The 14,040-nt window shown below is 35.9% G+C and overlaps 2 protein-coding genes across 8 annotated transcripts in view; one reads left to right on the forward strand and one right to left on the reverse strand.

The window, feature by feature from the left end:
* The window catches only part of LOC111064256 (protein ECT2), a 57,075-nt gene extending 55,207 nt beyond the window's left edge, over nucleotides 1–1,868 (reverse strand). For 4 of the 5 annotated variants that reach the window (XM_039439911.1, XM_039439913.1, XM_039439912.1 and 1 more), the window contains exon 1: nucleotides 1,538–1,867. In XM_039439911.1, coding sequence (XP_039295845.1) covers nucleotides 1,538–1,631 — 94 coding nt within the window. In that variant the 5' untranslated portion in view covers nucleotides 1,632–1,867. Of the gene's footprint in view, nucleotides 1–1,537 lie in introns of all 5 variants that reach the window. The other variant, XR_005572785.1, reaches the window with a different exon arrangement.
* Nucleotides 1,869–2,233: 365 nt separating this feature from the next.
* LOC111064263 (tRNA-uridine aminocarboxypropyltransferase 1) lies at nucleotides 2,234–12,042 on the forward strand. 3 transcript variants are annotated; one of them, XM_039439918.1, is made up of 6 exons: nucleotides 2,234–2,316; nucleotides 2,736–2,942; nucleotides 8,123–8,263; nucleotides 8,726–8,787; nucleotides 9,338–9,486; nucleotides 11,652–12,042. In XM_039439918.1, exons 2-6 carry the CDS (start codon nucleotides 2,736–2,738, stop codon nucleotides 12,038–12,040), a joined length of 948 nt encoding a protein of 315 aa, XP_039295852.1. In that variant the 5' UTR covers nucleotides 2,234–2,316; the 3' UTR covers nucleotides 12,041–12,042. The 3 variants fall into 3 exon arrangements, with proteins under 3 accessions (XP_039295852.1, XP_039295854.1, XP_039295853.1); XM_039439920.1 differs by lacking the exon at nucleotides 2,234–2,316 and adding an exon at nucleotides 2,329–2,441; XM_039439919.1 differs by lacking the exon at nucleotides 2,234–2,316 and adding an exon at nucleotides 2,423–2,611.
* The last annotated feature ends 1,998 nt before the right edge of the window (nucleotides 12,043–14,040 follow it).

Genomic DNA, 14,040 nt, shown 5'->3' on the forward strand with positions numbered 1-14,040 from the left:
CAATCGGTAAGTGTGAAAACGGCCATTGGCTGTAATTGAGTATTAGCCAATGGAATTTTTCACACTTACCGATTTCTCACCATTTCATGACTTGATATAACAGAATGTTCTCTGATTGCCTGATTGGGTTGGCGTATCATCAATTAGCCAATCAAAGAGCTTCTTGTCCTGTCATGTTGGCCAGACATCGGTAAATGTAGAAACAGCCTGTCGGAGGAGAATTTTGAGGGTCGGTCGACAATTTATTTGAACAAACACTACAATAGTCAGAAATATATATAATATTATTATATGTGAGTGTGAAAACGGCCATTGGAAATGTGTGTGCTTGTTAGGTTGAATATGAATGCTTGTTTAATATGTAGCCCTACATTCTAAATCGTCATAAATAAGGATATTATTTAGGATCACGTGCTAAAAAATATCATCAAATCCTAAATTTAGCCTAATAAGTTGATAATAAAGATAGGAAGATTAAAAAACAGACAAGATAGTATTTATGAATAGAATTTCTACTCTTGGAATCTGACAAGGTTGGTTCTGAGAGCAAAGTATAAGCAGGAAATTCCTTCACAGATGCACGTATAAAATCTTACTAGCCATCTTTACCAACGTATAAGCTCAGGACGTATGAGAGCATCATACTTGGCCAAACAGTTACAATAGATAAAATATTGTAACTTTGCATAGGTCTCTTTAGAAGCTTAGAAGAAAACTTTAAAGAGAATGTCAATGGAAATTTCTAGATATAAGAATGAAGATTGAACTTGAATCAAATAAGACACAATTACAGGTAAACAAACTGAATAGATTAATAGAAACTTTAGAACCAGAGGCTACTCATAATTTTATTGTAAATAGAATCATTCACATTAAATCATGAAGAAGTGCAGTTTGTTGACTATCTTACCTGTTTTAAATTTTGTTTGCAATCCATTTAGTATTTAATGACAAATTGTCACTGTGATCAAAATGACATACTGAATCGATGGCAACTAAAAAATTGACGCCAGGTAGGGGCGCCGTTAAACGGCACTAACACTAATCATTCCTTGTAAATGTACAGGTGGGTTGGGTAGTCTTTACTTCTGTTAAAATTAACTCAGTAAATAGAAGACAGATAATACCTAGGTAATTCAAATAATGATGTTGATTCAACATGAGTGAACAAAGGATATCTTCAAATGAATGTGATTATTGTTGTATCAAGTAGCTACTATAAAACTTGAATGAAGGCCAGTAGCTTCAGGTAAACAGTACGGTAGCATTTGATAATTAGTAATAAATCTTCGTAAATACTTTACTTACCTGACAATAATGACATTTATTGACAAATATATGGAGTAAACTTATATAGTTTATAGGTGTATTAATAAATGGACAATCACATTGCTGACCATGAAAATTTGTCTACACTTGAGTAACGACCAATCCCCAACAGAAATGTGTGCACATTTTAACCTTAGGTTAGAAGTGAAATTCTTGAAAGTGGTACATAATATGCATCATACTTTGGATAATGGAACTGTTGACTTACATTCTTTGTTAATATCTTCATCGACATCGCTTGCTTCTACCGATTTTCCGTTAGGTAAAAATTTATTCCTGGAAATACTATCAGACTCCTCCATCTTGGAACAAACCTAGCCTAGGTCAACTCTTCGACGTAAACTCAGTCCACAAAAGTTCAATTAACAATAACCACAGCAAAAGACAGACGTTTCACAAAATTTCAGTACCAGTAAATTGTTCAACCACATTCTTTGCACAATAAATTATTCATAAACGGTTAAAAATATATGAAGGACGTGAATAAAAATACAGGATGAACACCACCGTACAGTAACAACTACGATGAAGCTTCAAAAATATACTCGAGCTGTGATTGGTTGATCAAGTCACAGCCTAAAATTTGAAAATGTTGCTCTTTTCAATTGAATCAACGAGAAAATTTTGTTGAAAAAACTAAAAATGATCTATTTAAATAGAAAATCTAGTAGATAAAAATTTGATTAATTCATTTCATATCACCTATAAACTAACAGAAGTAGTTTGTGAAATAATTCTTCAAAAGTAATGTTATTTTTTGTGGAATTTTTGGCATAAAGTTATTATTTTTCAATATAGAGTTTATTATTGACTTGAATTTATCACATTTTAATCCAATCTTATATAAAAATGTAGTTTAATTTTAAGTTATATGTTTTGGCTGCACTGTAAAATTTAGAACAACACAGCACAGCTGTTTTGCAATTTGTACAGTGAACCTAACCTCATTTTTGTTACAACAAATTAAGTGATTTTTGTTGAAGAAAAGTATGTATAACTTTCAATTTTATTTTTATTTCTATAATAACAATTTTATTTTTTGTTATATCTACTTATGACATCCACCATAATAATCACTCTCATTGAACAACTCATAACATGCCTTTTTATAGGTTAGGATTCATTTCAATAATATCCTCTGCTGAATTTTGTTTAATAATAACTGAAAAAACTTTACTTTGAGAAAAAATTAAGAACTGCGTAAAATAAATTCTTTGGACAAAGATATAAAGTTGAAGTTAAATTTATTTGAATTCTGCTTGAAAGACTAAGTATAATATTGGTATGGTTTCTATCAGTATATTTTGTATATCACAATACTTATCATTCTATTATTCTGTAGCGTATCTCATTTACTCTTGCAGTAATATCAGCTTATTAATCTTTAGATATTCTGTTTTTTCTAGATGATTAGTCCAAATGAAGACAAACCTGTGATCAATCACGATGACACACAACCGTTTGAGGGTCTCAAGATCTCTGACAAATGGAAACTGTTAGAGAATTTGGACAATCGAACTACCTGTGTTCAATGCAATAAGTCACGGAAGTACTTCTGCTATACATGCAACATTCCAGTTGAAGAAATAAAGGAGTATGTTCCAAAAGTAGAGGTAATTCGGCGTTTTCACCAAAATAAAATTAGTACATTAATCGTATAAATATTGATCATTTCTCTATCCTAATATTTTATATCATTGCTCTATACATGTAATCCTATCAGCTTCATCCATTACCCTCACTTGTGGGATCAACAAGCGATTCAGTGACCGCTTTTAGCAAAAATTCGAATCATCACACGTAAATTCATGTACACTGTTATATGCCTTGTCACACAGCAGCTTTCTGGTGGTTCACTTGAAGGCGGCCTTATCCAACTACTCCTCCACACCAGGAGGCAACTTGTTATTCAGTTATTATCTTAGGGAGGGAAGCAAGATGGCTGCCAGTTGTGATGTTTCAGTGTGTGGTCTCTGTAAATTATCTATTGGTAAAAACGGTCCAGCAATCATGTGTGAAGCATTTTGTGCTGATAAGTGGTTTCATACCACATGTGTAAAAATATCATCATCAGACATGAAGAAAATTGAAGAATTGGGTGAACATTCGAGGTGGTATTGCTCGACTTGTGACTTTAGGTTAGGACAGTGTCGTGATTCTAACTTGAAATCAGAAGATGTTTTCAACATTGCTATTATTGTTAACAAAATACTAAACAAACTAAATGTAATGGATTTTGAAAATAAAAAAATTCGTGATCAATTGGACATTGTTTTGGAAGAACAGTTCAAAAATTCTCAAGCGTGTTCAAGTAATACATGTCGTAACAAATCCATGCAAGATAAGTTTGATGCTCAAGTTAACACGATTTCTGACGACGAACTAAATAGCTCAAATAAAATTATTAGTTTTATAAGTGACGTGAATGTAATTGATGTACCATTCAATACTGTTCAAAAGGTTAGAGAAACTAACACATCTTCAAAACAAGTAAGTGACGACAACTCTGAATTATTACTAAGCATGAATTTAGAAGACAACTCCCAACGTAGAATTTTAACTGATTCAAGACAGTCTCTTGTTCATAGTGTTCAAAGACAAAATTAAAGACATTAAGACAATTCAGTCTGAAACTCTTAGTACAATTCTCGAAGAATTAAGTCGACTAAACACTGGAATTATTGACTTGAATAAGAGAGTGAATTCTTTTGAAGAGTGTAGTGCTTTGTCATCTAGTTTCATTAGTAAGAATGCTACTAATTCTAATCCGCTGGTTGTAAATCGGAGTAATAATAAATCTAAAAATTCTGATAAGTCAATACAAGCACATGAAGGAAACTCAATGAATCCTTCTGTGACAGAAGGTAAAAAAATGGAATGTGGTCACAAAGCGAAATAAATTCAAGATGCACAACATTGAGACTAATATATCAGATAAAAATAAGCATGCAGTATTGCTTTCAAATGAAAGCAGTGGCTTGACAAAACCTAGTGGGTGCAGTAATAACAGTACTAATGGTAGAAATAAGCCTACTAATGAGGTCGGTGTTGATGCATCTGTCATGCAAATGTCAAAATCAGAAAATCGATTCACAGTTCTTCTCAGGAGCTATAGTCTTATCATCGGCAACAGGGCCCCAACTAGAGGAACCGCTTGCTTGGATACAGTTGCAACAACGCTGGATTCATGGGACTATGTTGTTGAAGTGATTGAACCAGTTGTGGCAGATCATCAGGCCCTGCTTATAGATGTTGGCCTGTCCAAAGCAGTAAGAGTCAATCCTGAATGGTTCTGTAAATACAGGTTCACACATAGGAGAATTGATGTAAACAACTTACCTGTTTTTGTTGGAATGCTTGGGAGAGTCAACTGGAGTCTCTGCATTAATTGTGATCCGAGAATTTCTTTCAGTAATTTCTTCCAGAGGTTCATGAGTATGTTTGACGACTTCTTCCCAAAAAGAGTGAGACGGTTTACTGGGATAAGAAATGAACCCTTCAGTCATGTTGATAAGTCATGGTATACAGCAGACTTGGCTAGTATTAGAACACTTGTTATTGTTGCCAACAATATGTACAAGAATGCCGTAACTGCAGAGGATAGAAACAAGTTCTATTCAGCTTACCTCAGACTGAAGAAGATATATCAACAGGATATTGTCAACTCAAAGAGCATCTGGAATGAGGGTCGTATTAGGAATGCTCCAAACCCATGCAAGGCAGCCTGGAATGTTATCAACAGCTCCAAAAGCAGGAAGGTTGTACTGTCAGGAGGTGCAAGTCCTGATGACTTCAACAATTTCTTTATTCACTCGGTGGCTGGGATAGTGGAGGCTCTCACCGGTTCACCTGATGACGCAGTGAATCGTGTTCCTGTCAGTACTTGCAGTTTTGTGAAATGGGAGAGAATTTCCCCTGCAGACCTGATAAAAATAGTCAAGGGATACAAGAGCTCAACAAGTCCTGACATCTATGGAATCTCAACAGTGGTGTTGAAGTCAATAGTTGATGTTTTAGCTGTACCACTGTGTGATTTGATCAATGACTGCTTGGATTCTGGAGTTTTTCCCAAGGAGCTGAAGACATCAAGGACAATTCCAATCTTCAAGAAGGGTGAACCTGATGAATTGTCGAATTTCAGGCCAGTCTCGATAATTCCTGTATTTGGCAAACTCATGGAATCGGTGATGTATGTTCAGCTTTCACAGTATTTTGAGAGTAATTCCATCTTCCAACCTCACCAGTATAGATTCCGTCAGGGGAGATCAACCACGGGAGCTGTGCGGTATTTAGTGAAGTCGGTTCTTGGGGCAATGGAGGGCAGGCAGTCGGTCTCCGTTGCTTTGTGTGATTTGACCAAGGCATTTGACTGTGTCTCGCATGACATACTATTGGGTAAAATGAAGAGGTATGGGATAAGTGGAGTTCCCCTGAAAACCATGGAGGATTACCTCTCCAATAGAATGCAGGTCACATCGGTGAATGGTGCGGAATCACGGTCGAAGGAGGTGATCTATGGGGTGCCGCAGGGATCGATTCTTGGTCCTCTGTTGTTCCTTGTATTCATCAACGACTTCAGTGTGCATGGAAGAGCCTTATTGTTTGCCGATGATACCACCCTGCTGGCCCAGGATGAGGACCCCCAAAATGCTGTTGCCCAGTCTAATCTTCTAGTAGAAGAGGCTTGCCAGTGGTTTAAATCAAACAAACTGTGTCTAAATGAGGGGAAAACACAGAACCTGTTGTGCACCTTAAGGCGTGGTCAGGCTCATGGTGAGGCGGAGGTCAAACTCTTGGGTTTTGTGATGGACCCCACTCTATCGTGGGATCGACATATTGGCATGCTGTGCAATCGACTGGCCAGGGTGACGTTTTTGATGCGGAAGCTGAAGCAACATGTGCCTGCCAACTACTTAATTACAGCCTACCATGGGCTGTTCCATAGTCATATAAGCTATGGAATAGTACTGTGGGGCCATGCAGGTAGCTGTGAAAGGATTCTCCTTCTACAGAAGAAAGTTCTTTGTGTCATCACGTCATCGCATTACCTGGAGCACTGCCGGTCAATCTTCAAACGCCTGAAAATACTGACAGTGTACAGTCAGTACATGTATAGCTCCCTACGGCTTCTAAGGAGTGAGGTTCATGCCTACCAGGAGAGGGGCCAGCTGCACCACCACAATACCAGGAGACGGGGCAACATTGACCTGCCCTACTCCAGACTATCGAAAGCACACGAATGCTACCCCTTACGGATGCTAAAAATTTTTAACAGACTGCCAATTTGTGTTCGTGAGCTGGAGTATGGGAAGTTTTGTAGGCTGGTTCGAGATAAACTCATCAACTACCCTCTCTACTCATTGAGAGATGATGAGACCAGTGGACTTGTGGACCAGTTTGAGATTGTTTCATGAGTTACTATGGCAGTCCATCTACAGAGCCACACGAAACAACCTATCTGCGGCCATCTCTCGTTATTTGTGTTTTGATTGTTTTATATTTTGACGAAGTCTGTCTGGCGACTGCCGGTCATGGACTGAATATACTGAATTACTGAATTTGTTGAAGAGTTTCAGAGCAGACATCTTATCACTGACCTGCGATCGGTGGAGGCGTCTCCTGGGGTCATCCAACAGCTCGCGGTTTCTGGTTTTGTTGTAGTGAATCTCACCACAGGCAGCTAGAGTATGCTGTGTCCTCTTGACATACACCAAACAAAGGATGATTTGATGGCTGTTGACCGTCACTACATGAAGGCGAACAAAGATGGGCTTACATTGGGCAAGATGTTTGCTGCCTGTTATAATTCTCACAGACCTCTTTTGCGAGAAATTAGTCCTCAGGACATCAATAGCCCCTGCCGAGGACCCTACTAGATAAATCTATAGGTAACGTGGCAAAGAAAGAGACGTGATACCTCTCAGTTACCAGGCCCCTCATCTTGAGCAGCAGGAAGCAAATGCGGGAGAGTCGGCTAGTTATCTTCTTTATATGACTGCTCCAGCTAAGTTTACAGTCCAAGACAAAATCCAGCAGCTTCACTGGATCCTAAGGGTCACGCAGTTCACGTGATAGACTGCAGATAATCCTTTCAGTCTTGTCCTCATTCAGCTTGGAATCGATTAGCAAGGAATCATAAATTAGCAGATCGAAGATGCTCCGCAGACGACTCCAAAACCCGCTCAAGCTCAGCACCGGACGACAGTAGAGATTTATCATCCGTAAACATCAGAGAAAAACCGAGATCGTCAAGGTTAAGGGCACTTATGTCTAGGAACAGTGTAGGCCCCAGCACTGATCCTTGAGGCACTCCAAAAGTCACCGGAAGAGCCTGGGAGCTTGCACCACCGAGGGAGACAAGCTGAGTCTTTCCAGAAAGGTAAAAGCCCAAGATGGGAAGGACTGAGTCCCTTAGACCATAGAAACTCAGCTTTCTGAATTGAATGCCATCATCCATACAGTCGAAGACTCTGTTCAGATCTCACAGAGCCAGAGCAAGAGACTCAACATCCTCGAAGGCAGTATCATTCAGCTCATGATCCATTACACACATTCTTGATCTCCCAACACGGAAGCCAAACTGCATGTTGAAGAATATGCCATTCTTCGCAAAGAAAGCCTCCAGCTGAGGCTTGAACACTACCTCAATTACCTTGCCAAAGACAGGAATTATGGAGGTTGGCCTGAAGCTATTCTGGCTATTATGAACGATCTATTAAAATCGTGTAGACACTACTGTATCAGTCTGTAACATTAACTGTCCTTTACACTAAAATTGCATTTATTTTTTCAGTTGCCAATAGACATAGACATCATCAAACACCCGAAAGAAATAGATGGCAAAAGTACAGCTGTTCATGGGGCAGTTCTGGCTCCCGATCACATCACCATCTACACATATCCTTGTATGCCTGATTATCCAAAAAATGGTGAGGTAGGTTGATAATGAACAAATACTTTAGTAGTTATTGATATTGTCAGATTCATACTAAAGTATTATTTTTACATTGGTATAATTCTCACTGCGATTTTGTAGGATAATTATATTCCCTCTAGTTCAACTTGCCGTTATTTCACAATATTTGCCATTAAATGGAAATAATAGATTCAAAATAAAAAACCTTATTATATTTTTTTTCGGGATATGTAAACTATGCCTGCTTTGAAAGATATGAAAGAATGCCTGCTTTCATTGAATTGCAATTTAATAATTTAAAAATTAACAAAATATTGATATCAATTAGCTAATGACGAAAATGACCATAACTTGATTATATTCCTCAATATTCCCACAACATAATTACTAAACAAACTTATAGGTAGCCTAACAATTAATTTGTTTTAAAAATTGAATTCTCATTTAGTAGTTATTATAATATTATTGTTTGTTTTTCAGGTTATTCTGATATATCCAGCTAAGACGTCTGTTTCTGTGGGCGAATTTATCCGAAATTTAAGGTAGGCAATATTTTCTTTTTTGTCTATTTATAATTTCAATTTCAAAATCTGCCTTTTTCCAATGTGAATTAACTCAATTTTTAAGTTAATTCAGTGGACTCAATTCTACTCTATTGATATGGGCCTAATTCAAATAATTACAGTGATATTAATTTAATTATTCAAATATAAATTTTATATAATTATTGAACTATTTGAGAAGCCAGGAAGATGGATTGTTTTGATTTCAAGATCACCTTCAACTAGCAAAAATTCAACCGGTGCTGCTGTTATACATTTAATTTATTCAAGATGTGATGAGAATAGATTTTTTAAAGTTCTAATTATCTATTGAAATACTATAACGTTTATAATTTATTCACTCAAACATCCTATTTCTAGCAATAGATTGATAAACCATTGAAGCATTATAATTTCAGAATTGGTAGTCAAGTTTCTCTTGGATTCTTCATTAGTGGGTTCGTAGTATGTTTCCCTGTATTTTCGTTTTATAACTCATTCTCAAATCATGGTCAATTATCATCCATATGTATTTCAATTTTGTTCACAGTAAAAATCAAAAACCCACAGACCATACAGATACAGAACCAGCTAGTAAGCGAAAATTCGACAACTCAAGAGGCTCTTTCAAGAAAGCTGTATTTATTGATGCTACATGGACGCAAAGCAAAAGGATTTACAAGGATCCACGCTTCAAAAGTATGTATTTGCTATTGATCATTGTAAATTGAAATACTGGATAGTATTTTTAATTTTTTAGTTCTGGGTAGTTTATTTTATTTTCTGTGATAAGTGTTTGATTTATTAACCTTGTTTTGTCACGTTGTTAAATTTTGGTAATAAAGAATTGAATATTGGTTACAATAATATTGGATGGAATCCTTCAAATAATTATTATTTCTTGAAAAAAACAGCTCTGTATTTATTAGAGCTTCGAGAGTTTTTTTCATTATAAAATTACTACAATTGGAAGTAAGAAATAGAATAAAGGTGCGCACAGAACAAGTAACTCGCGGTGAAGATCGATGCCACTAAACAGCTGTGCAATGATAAAAGCATTTGGTGTCATTGATAGAATAATATTATCCTATTATATTAAGCGAGCAATTTCTGTATTTATATATCTGGTTATTTTTATATCTGGCTATTTATGTTTAACGGATCTCGAAAACGGCTCTAACTATTTTCATGGAATTTGGAACATAGTAGGTTTATGATAATTATAAAGATTCGATCGCACTAGGTCTTATCCTTGAGAAAACTCGCTGAACGACATTAAAAGGATAATTCATCCTTGGCTGAAACAGCTGTGGATAGTAAAAAAGTGAGAATGTGAAAAATCAAAATATCGCATCCCCGAAATTCATAAGATGACGTATAACCAGCTGTGAAATATTAACACGATCATTTTAGAGAATTGTGTTCTGTTTATCAATAAATAAAAATAAAGAGCGAAGCTCGGTGCACAGATATTAAATATAGAAGAAAGCTAGCGAGCTAAAATCTACATATCGACCTGACCAATCTGTTACACCCTTGGGGTATGCACACAGAGAAAGCTCAGGCGTTCAGAGTTTTAGCGGTCGTATAAGGGTTTAGATATAGATATCCATATATCCTTCTAAGAGCACTGAAACTCGGAGCTGACCGGAAAATGTATAAAAAAAACTCAATCATTGTATTGTATGCTGTGTTGACTGAAGTAATATCTTCTATTTTTCAACCATTGAATTGTTTCAATTCATATTTTTAGTGTGCCTCACTGCCAACACTCAAGGTATTCTTTTGTTGGCAGTGCAGACGGTTTTATTTTCAGTACAGTTTGTGTGATGTATTGTTTATACAATTTGTGTTATATTCATGCTGTTTGTACGTACCGGGTGTTTCAAAAAGAATGACCCAATTTTAAACAGTGATATTTATTTTTAAAAATGGTGCACACAAACCAATTTTACATCAAATTACTCACAAAAGTATCAAGTTTATGATGATTTATTATAAGTGTTCTATGAGCCCTACCTTTGAGGCTCGGGCGACATCTAGACGGCAGCCAAATTCATCCCAGACTGTTCGCAACATGTCTTCTCGGACTGTAGCTACTGCATCTGTTATCCTGGTTTTTAACTCCTCAATATCAAGTGCTAAGGAAGGAACATAAACACGATCTTTAACGTATCCCTACAGGAAAAATTACACGGTGTTATGTCAGAGGACCGTGGAGGCCAGGAATGCATAACCAAGTCTTGCGGTCCTGTGCGGCCAATCCAACGTTGAGGCAAGATGGTGTTAAGGAAATGGCGTACTTCCTTGTGCCGGTGTGGTGGTGCTCCATCTTGTTGAAAGATAAAGTTGTCCGAGTCAAAAATTAGTTTAGAAAATAGCCAATAAATGTTGTATCATTGCCTGTAAAAATTGCCGTATTGACATCTTGCGAACAGTCTGGGATGAATGAGGCTACCGTCTAGATGTCGTCCGAGCCTCAAAAGGAGGGCACATAGAACACTTATAATACATCATCATAAACTTGATACTTCTGGGAGTAATTTGATGTAAAATTGGTTTGTGTGCACCATTTTTTAAAATGAATAAAACTGTTAAAAATTGGGTCATTCTTCTTGAAACACCCGGTATTTCTATTTGCAAATGAATAAATTTCAATTTCAAAAAATTATTTCAATAACTTAGAAAGTGTTTACATTGAAAGTGTTTACACTTAGAAAGTGTTTCATTTCAATTGTTTTTATAACAATTTAACTCTTTGAATTCTAATTTCAATAACTTATCATTAGTTTCGTACAGTAATTTATAACTATTTGAAACAATCTTTTCATTAATTTATGTTATTTGTTATGAATTGTTTTCAGATTTACCCTGCGTAGTACTCGAGTCTAGGATCACCCAGTTCTGGAGAAGTGACAAAAACACCCCAAGATGGTTCTTGTCAACTATTGAAGCCGTACATCAATTCCTAATCGAACTACACAAAGCCGGATTGACAGTTGACAAAACCACATCAATTGTCACGGAAAAATCAACTGACAACAACCGTCTACAAGTGTCTAGCAACGAGATGGGAGCAGGTAGCGAAGAGCTAATTGATGAAAATGACACTGAAAATGAAATCGCAGATGAAATAATTGAATACAATGGCGAATACGATAATTTGTTGTTCTTCTTTAGGTTTATGCATCATAAAATTCACACTCTTTATGAACATGATGATCTATTATCATATAAACGACCGTTAAGTTAGAAGTTTGTGTTGGTTTTTTATATCTTATTCAACCATTGCAGAAGAATTCTAATTAGAATGTAATTTTCATAGTATATTACGAAGCTTCCATATAAATAATGCAATCAACTAGGAGGTAAATAATTTTTGTATTAGAAAAATCTGCAGTTAAAAGATCTAATCTTTGAGAATAGATTGAGAAACCTGGCTGGCTCAGATCTATAGTGAGATCCACGTTATAATGACAGTGGAGAAAGATAGGAGAACAACGTCGCCGAACCTGTGTCTTGTCAATGCCTTCTATAGACGGTAGCTGATACAGGTTTATTAATGTAATATTAACTGTTCATTCTCATTTAAAATAATCAATTATATTTTATTAATCAATGAATTATATTTTTCAATAATTTCATAATGAATTTACATAATTAAGATGAAATATTTTGTTAATTAATCATTAATTCTACATTGTTAAAAGACGAGTTGGCATCAGAGCAAAGCGAGAAAGAGGTATCCGCTTTGTTGAATGATAGACAAGGATAGCAATACCATTGCTAATCAAACACTGCCATTATAACGTGGACCTCACTATAGTATCAGAGCTTTCAGGTCGCTCTCATCAATTTTAAGACTTCTGAATAGACTTTACGACTGATTCGTGATTTATAATATACGGTTTATAAAAATTGTTTATTGAGAATAGATTAACAAATTATAGAGGCTAATGTTGAACATATTTTACTAATGCAACTAGAAGTAAATATGACACTATTTTAACATATGTAGCACATAATATCAGACTTCCTAAACTACAATAAAACTAACTTACAATAAATTAATCTACTAGTAAAGCACTGTTTCTCGAAAATGCAATAGCATTCCACATAAATATTCTATAACAGTTCTGAATGTTTATTATACAGGAAATGTTGTTTAAAATAATAAATTTAGTGTAAAATTAAGGCCTCCCATGACTGACTGTGATTCTTCATAAAAAGAGCTCAAACAACAGATGGAGTTACTACCACCAATGATTTTGCACCAATACAATTTATAGCATAGTTATACCATAGTAAAAAGTAAATTCGTATGGCTTTTTTGTTGATGGGGAGTCCCTTGCAGGAAGGTCCCCCGCCTGAATATATAATTTAAGCCGTCAATGGGCCTTACGACTGGCATAATTCAGCCGGGACCGACAATTTAACGTGCCCATCCGATAACACGGGAGTGATCTGGTTAAAAAACTTTTGGTAATGAGATGGTTTGAGCCCGGGATCTCTATGCTGCTACGCAAGCACTCTATCCACTAGACCACGGATCACTACAGTTATACCATAGATAAACAATAGCATAAGTAGATATCCCATGGTATAGGGCGTTTATGTCGCTACTTTTACTTTATCTCAAGCTGATAGTCCACGTAGTTCTTTCCTGTGAAGCTTTATGACGCTGGTAGTCTCTCATATTGTGCCGCTCATACACTCTTACCCGGTCAATACAGTAAAAATCGACTGTAATCGGCTTGAGATGACAGTAAAAGTTGCGACATAAACGCCCTATACCATGAGATATCTGCTTACACTATTGTTTCTCTATGGTTATACCTACTAGTAAAAACTGCATTTTATTTATTTATATGTTGATACGATTACAAATCATATGAATATGATCGGGGTAGAACAACAGGCATAGCCCAAAACTATTCTGTTCCCGAATTTTGATAAATAATAACATGTCCGAAAAATAGGTTATGTACTCTGTTGTATATCCATACTTTTTCACTGTTAAAATTAAACTTGAATTTTAAAAAACTTTTGAAGTGAAAATACACTTACTTTTGTAGTGACGATCGTTTCGACCTGTTGTTGGTCATCATCAGACTGTGGGAATTTACTCAGATCTGATCGTCACTACAAAAGTAAGTGCATTTTCACTTCAAAAGTTTTTTAAAATTCAAGTTTAATAGGTTATGTTCTTACTGTGGAAAGTTAAAGTTCAATTTCTGTTTAAATTTCAATTTA

Source organism: Nilaparvata lugens, chromosome 13 (genome assembly GCF_014356525.2).
Source record: "Nilaparvata lugens isolate BPH chromosome 13, ASM1435652v1, whole genome shotgun sequence".
In the NCBI taxonomy this organism is placed as follows: Eukaryota; Metazoa; Arthropoda; class Insecta; order Hemiptera; family Delphacidae; genus Nilaparvata; species Nilaparvata lugens.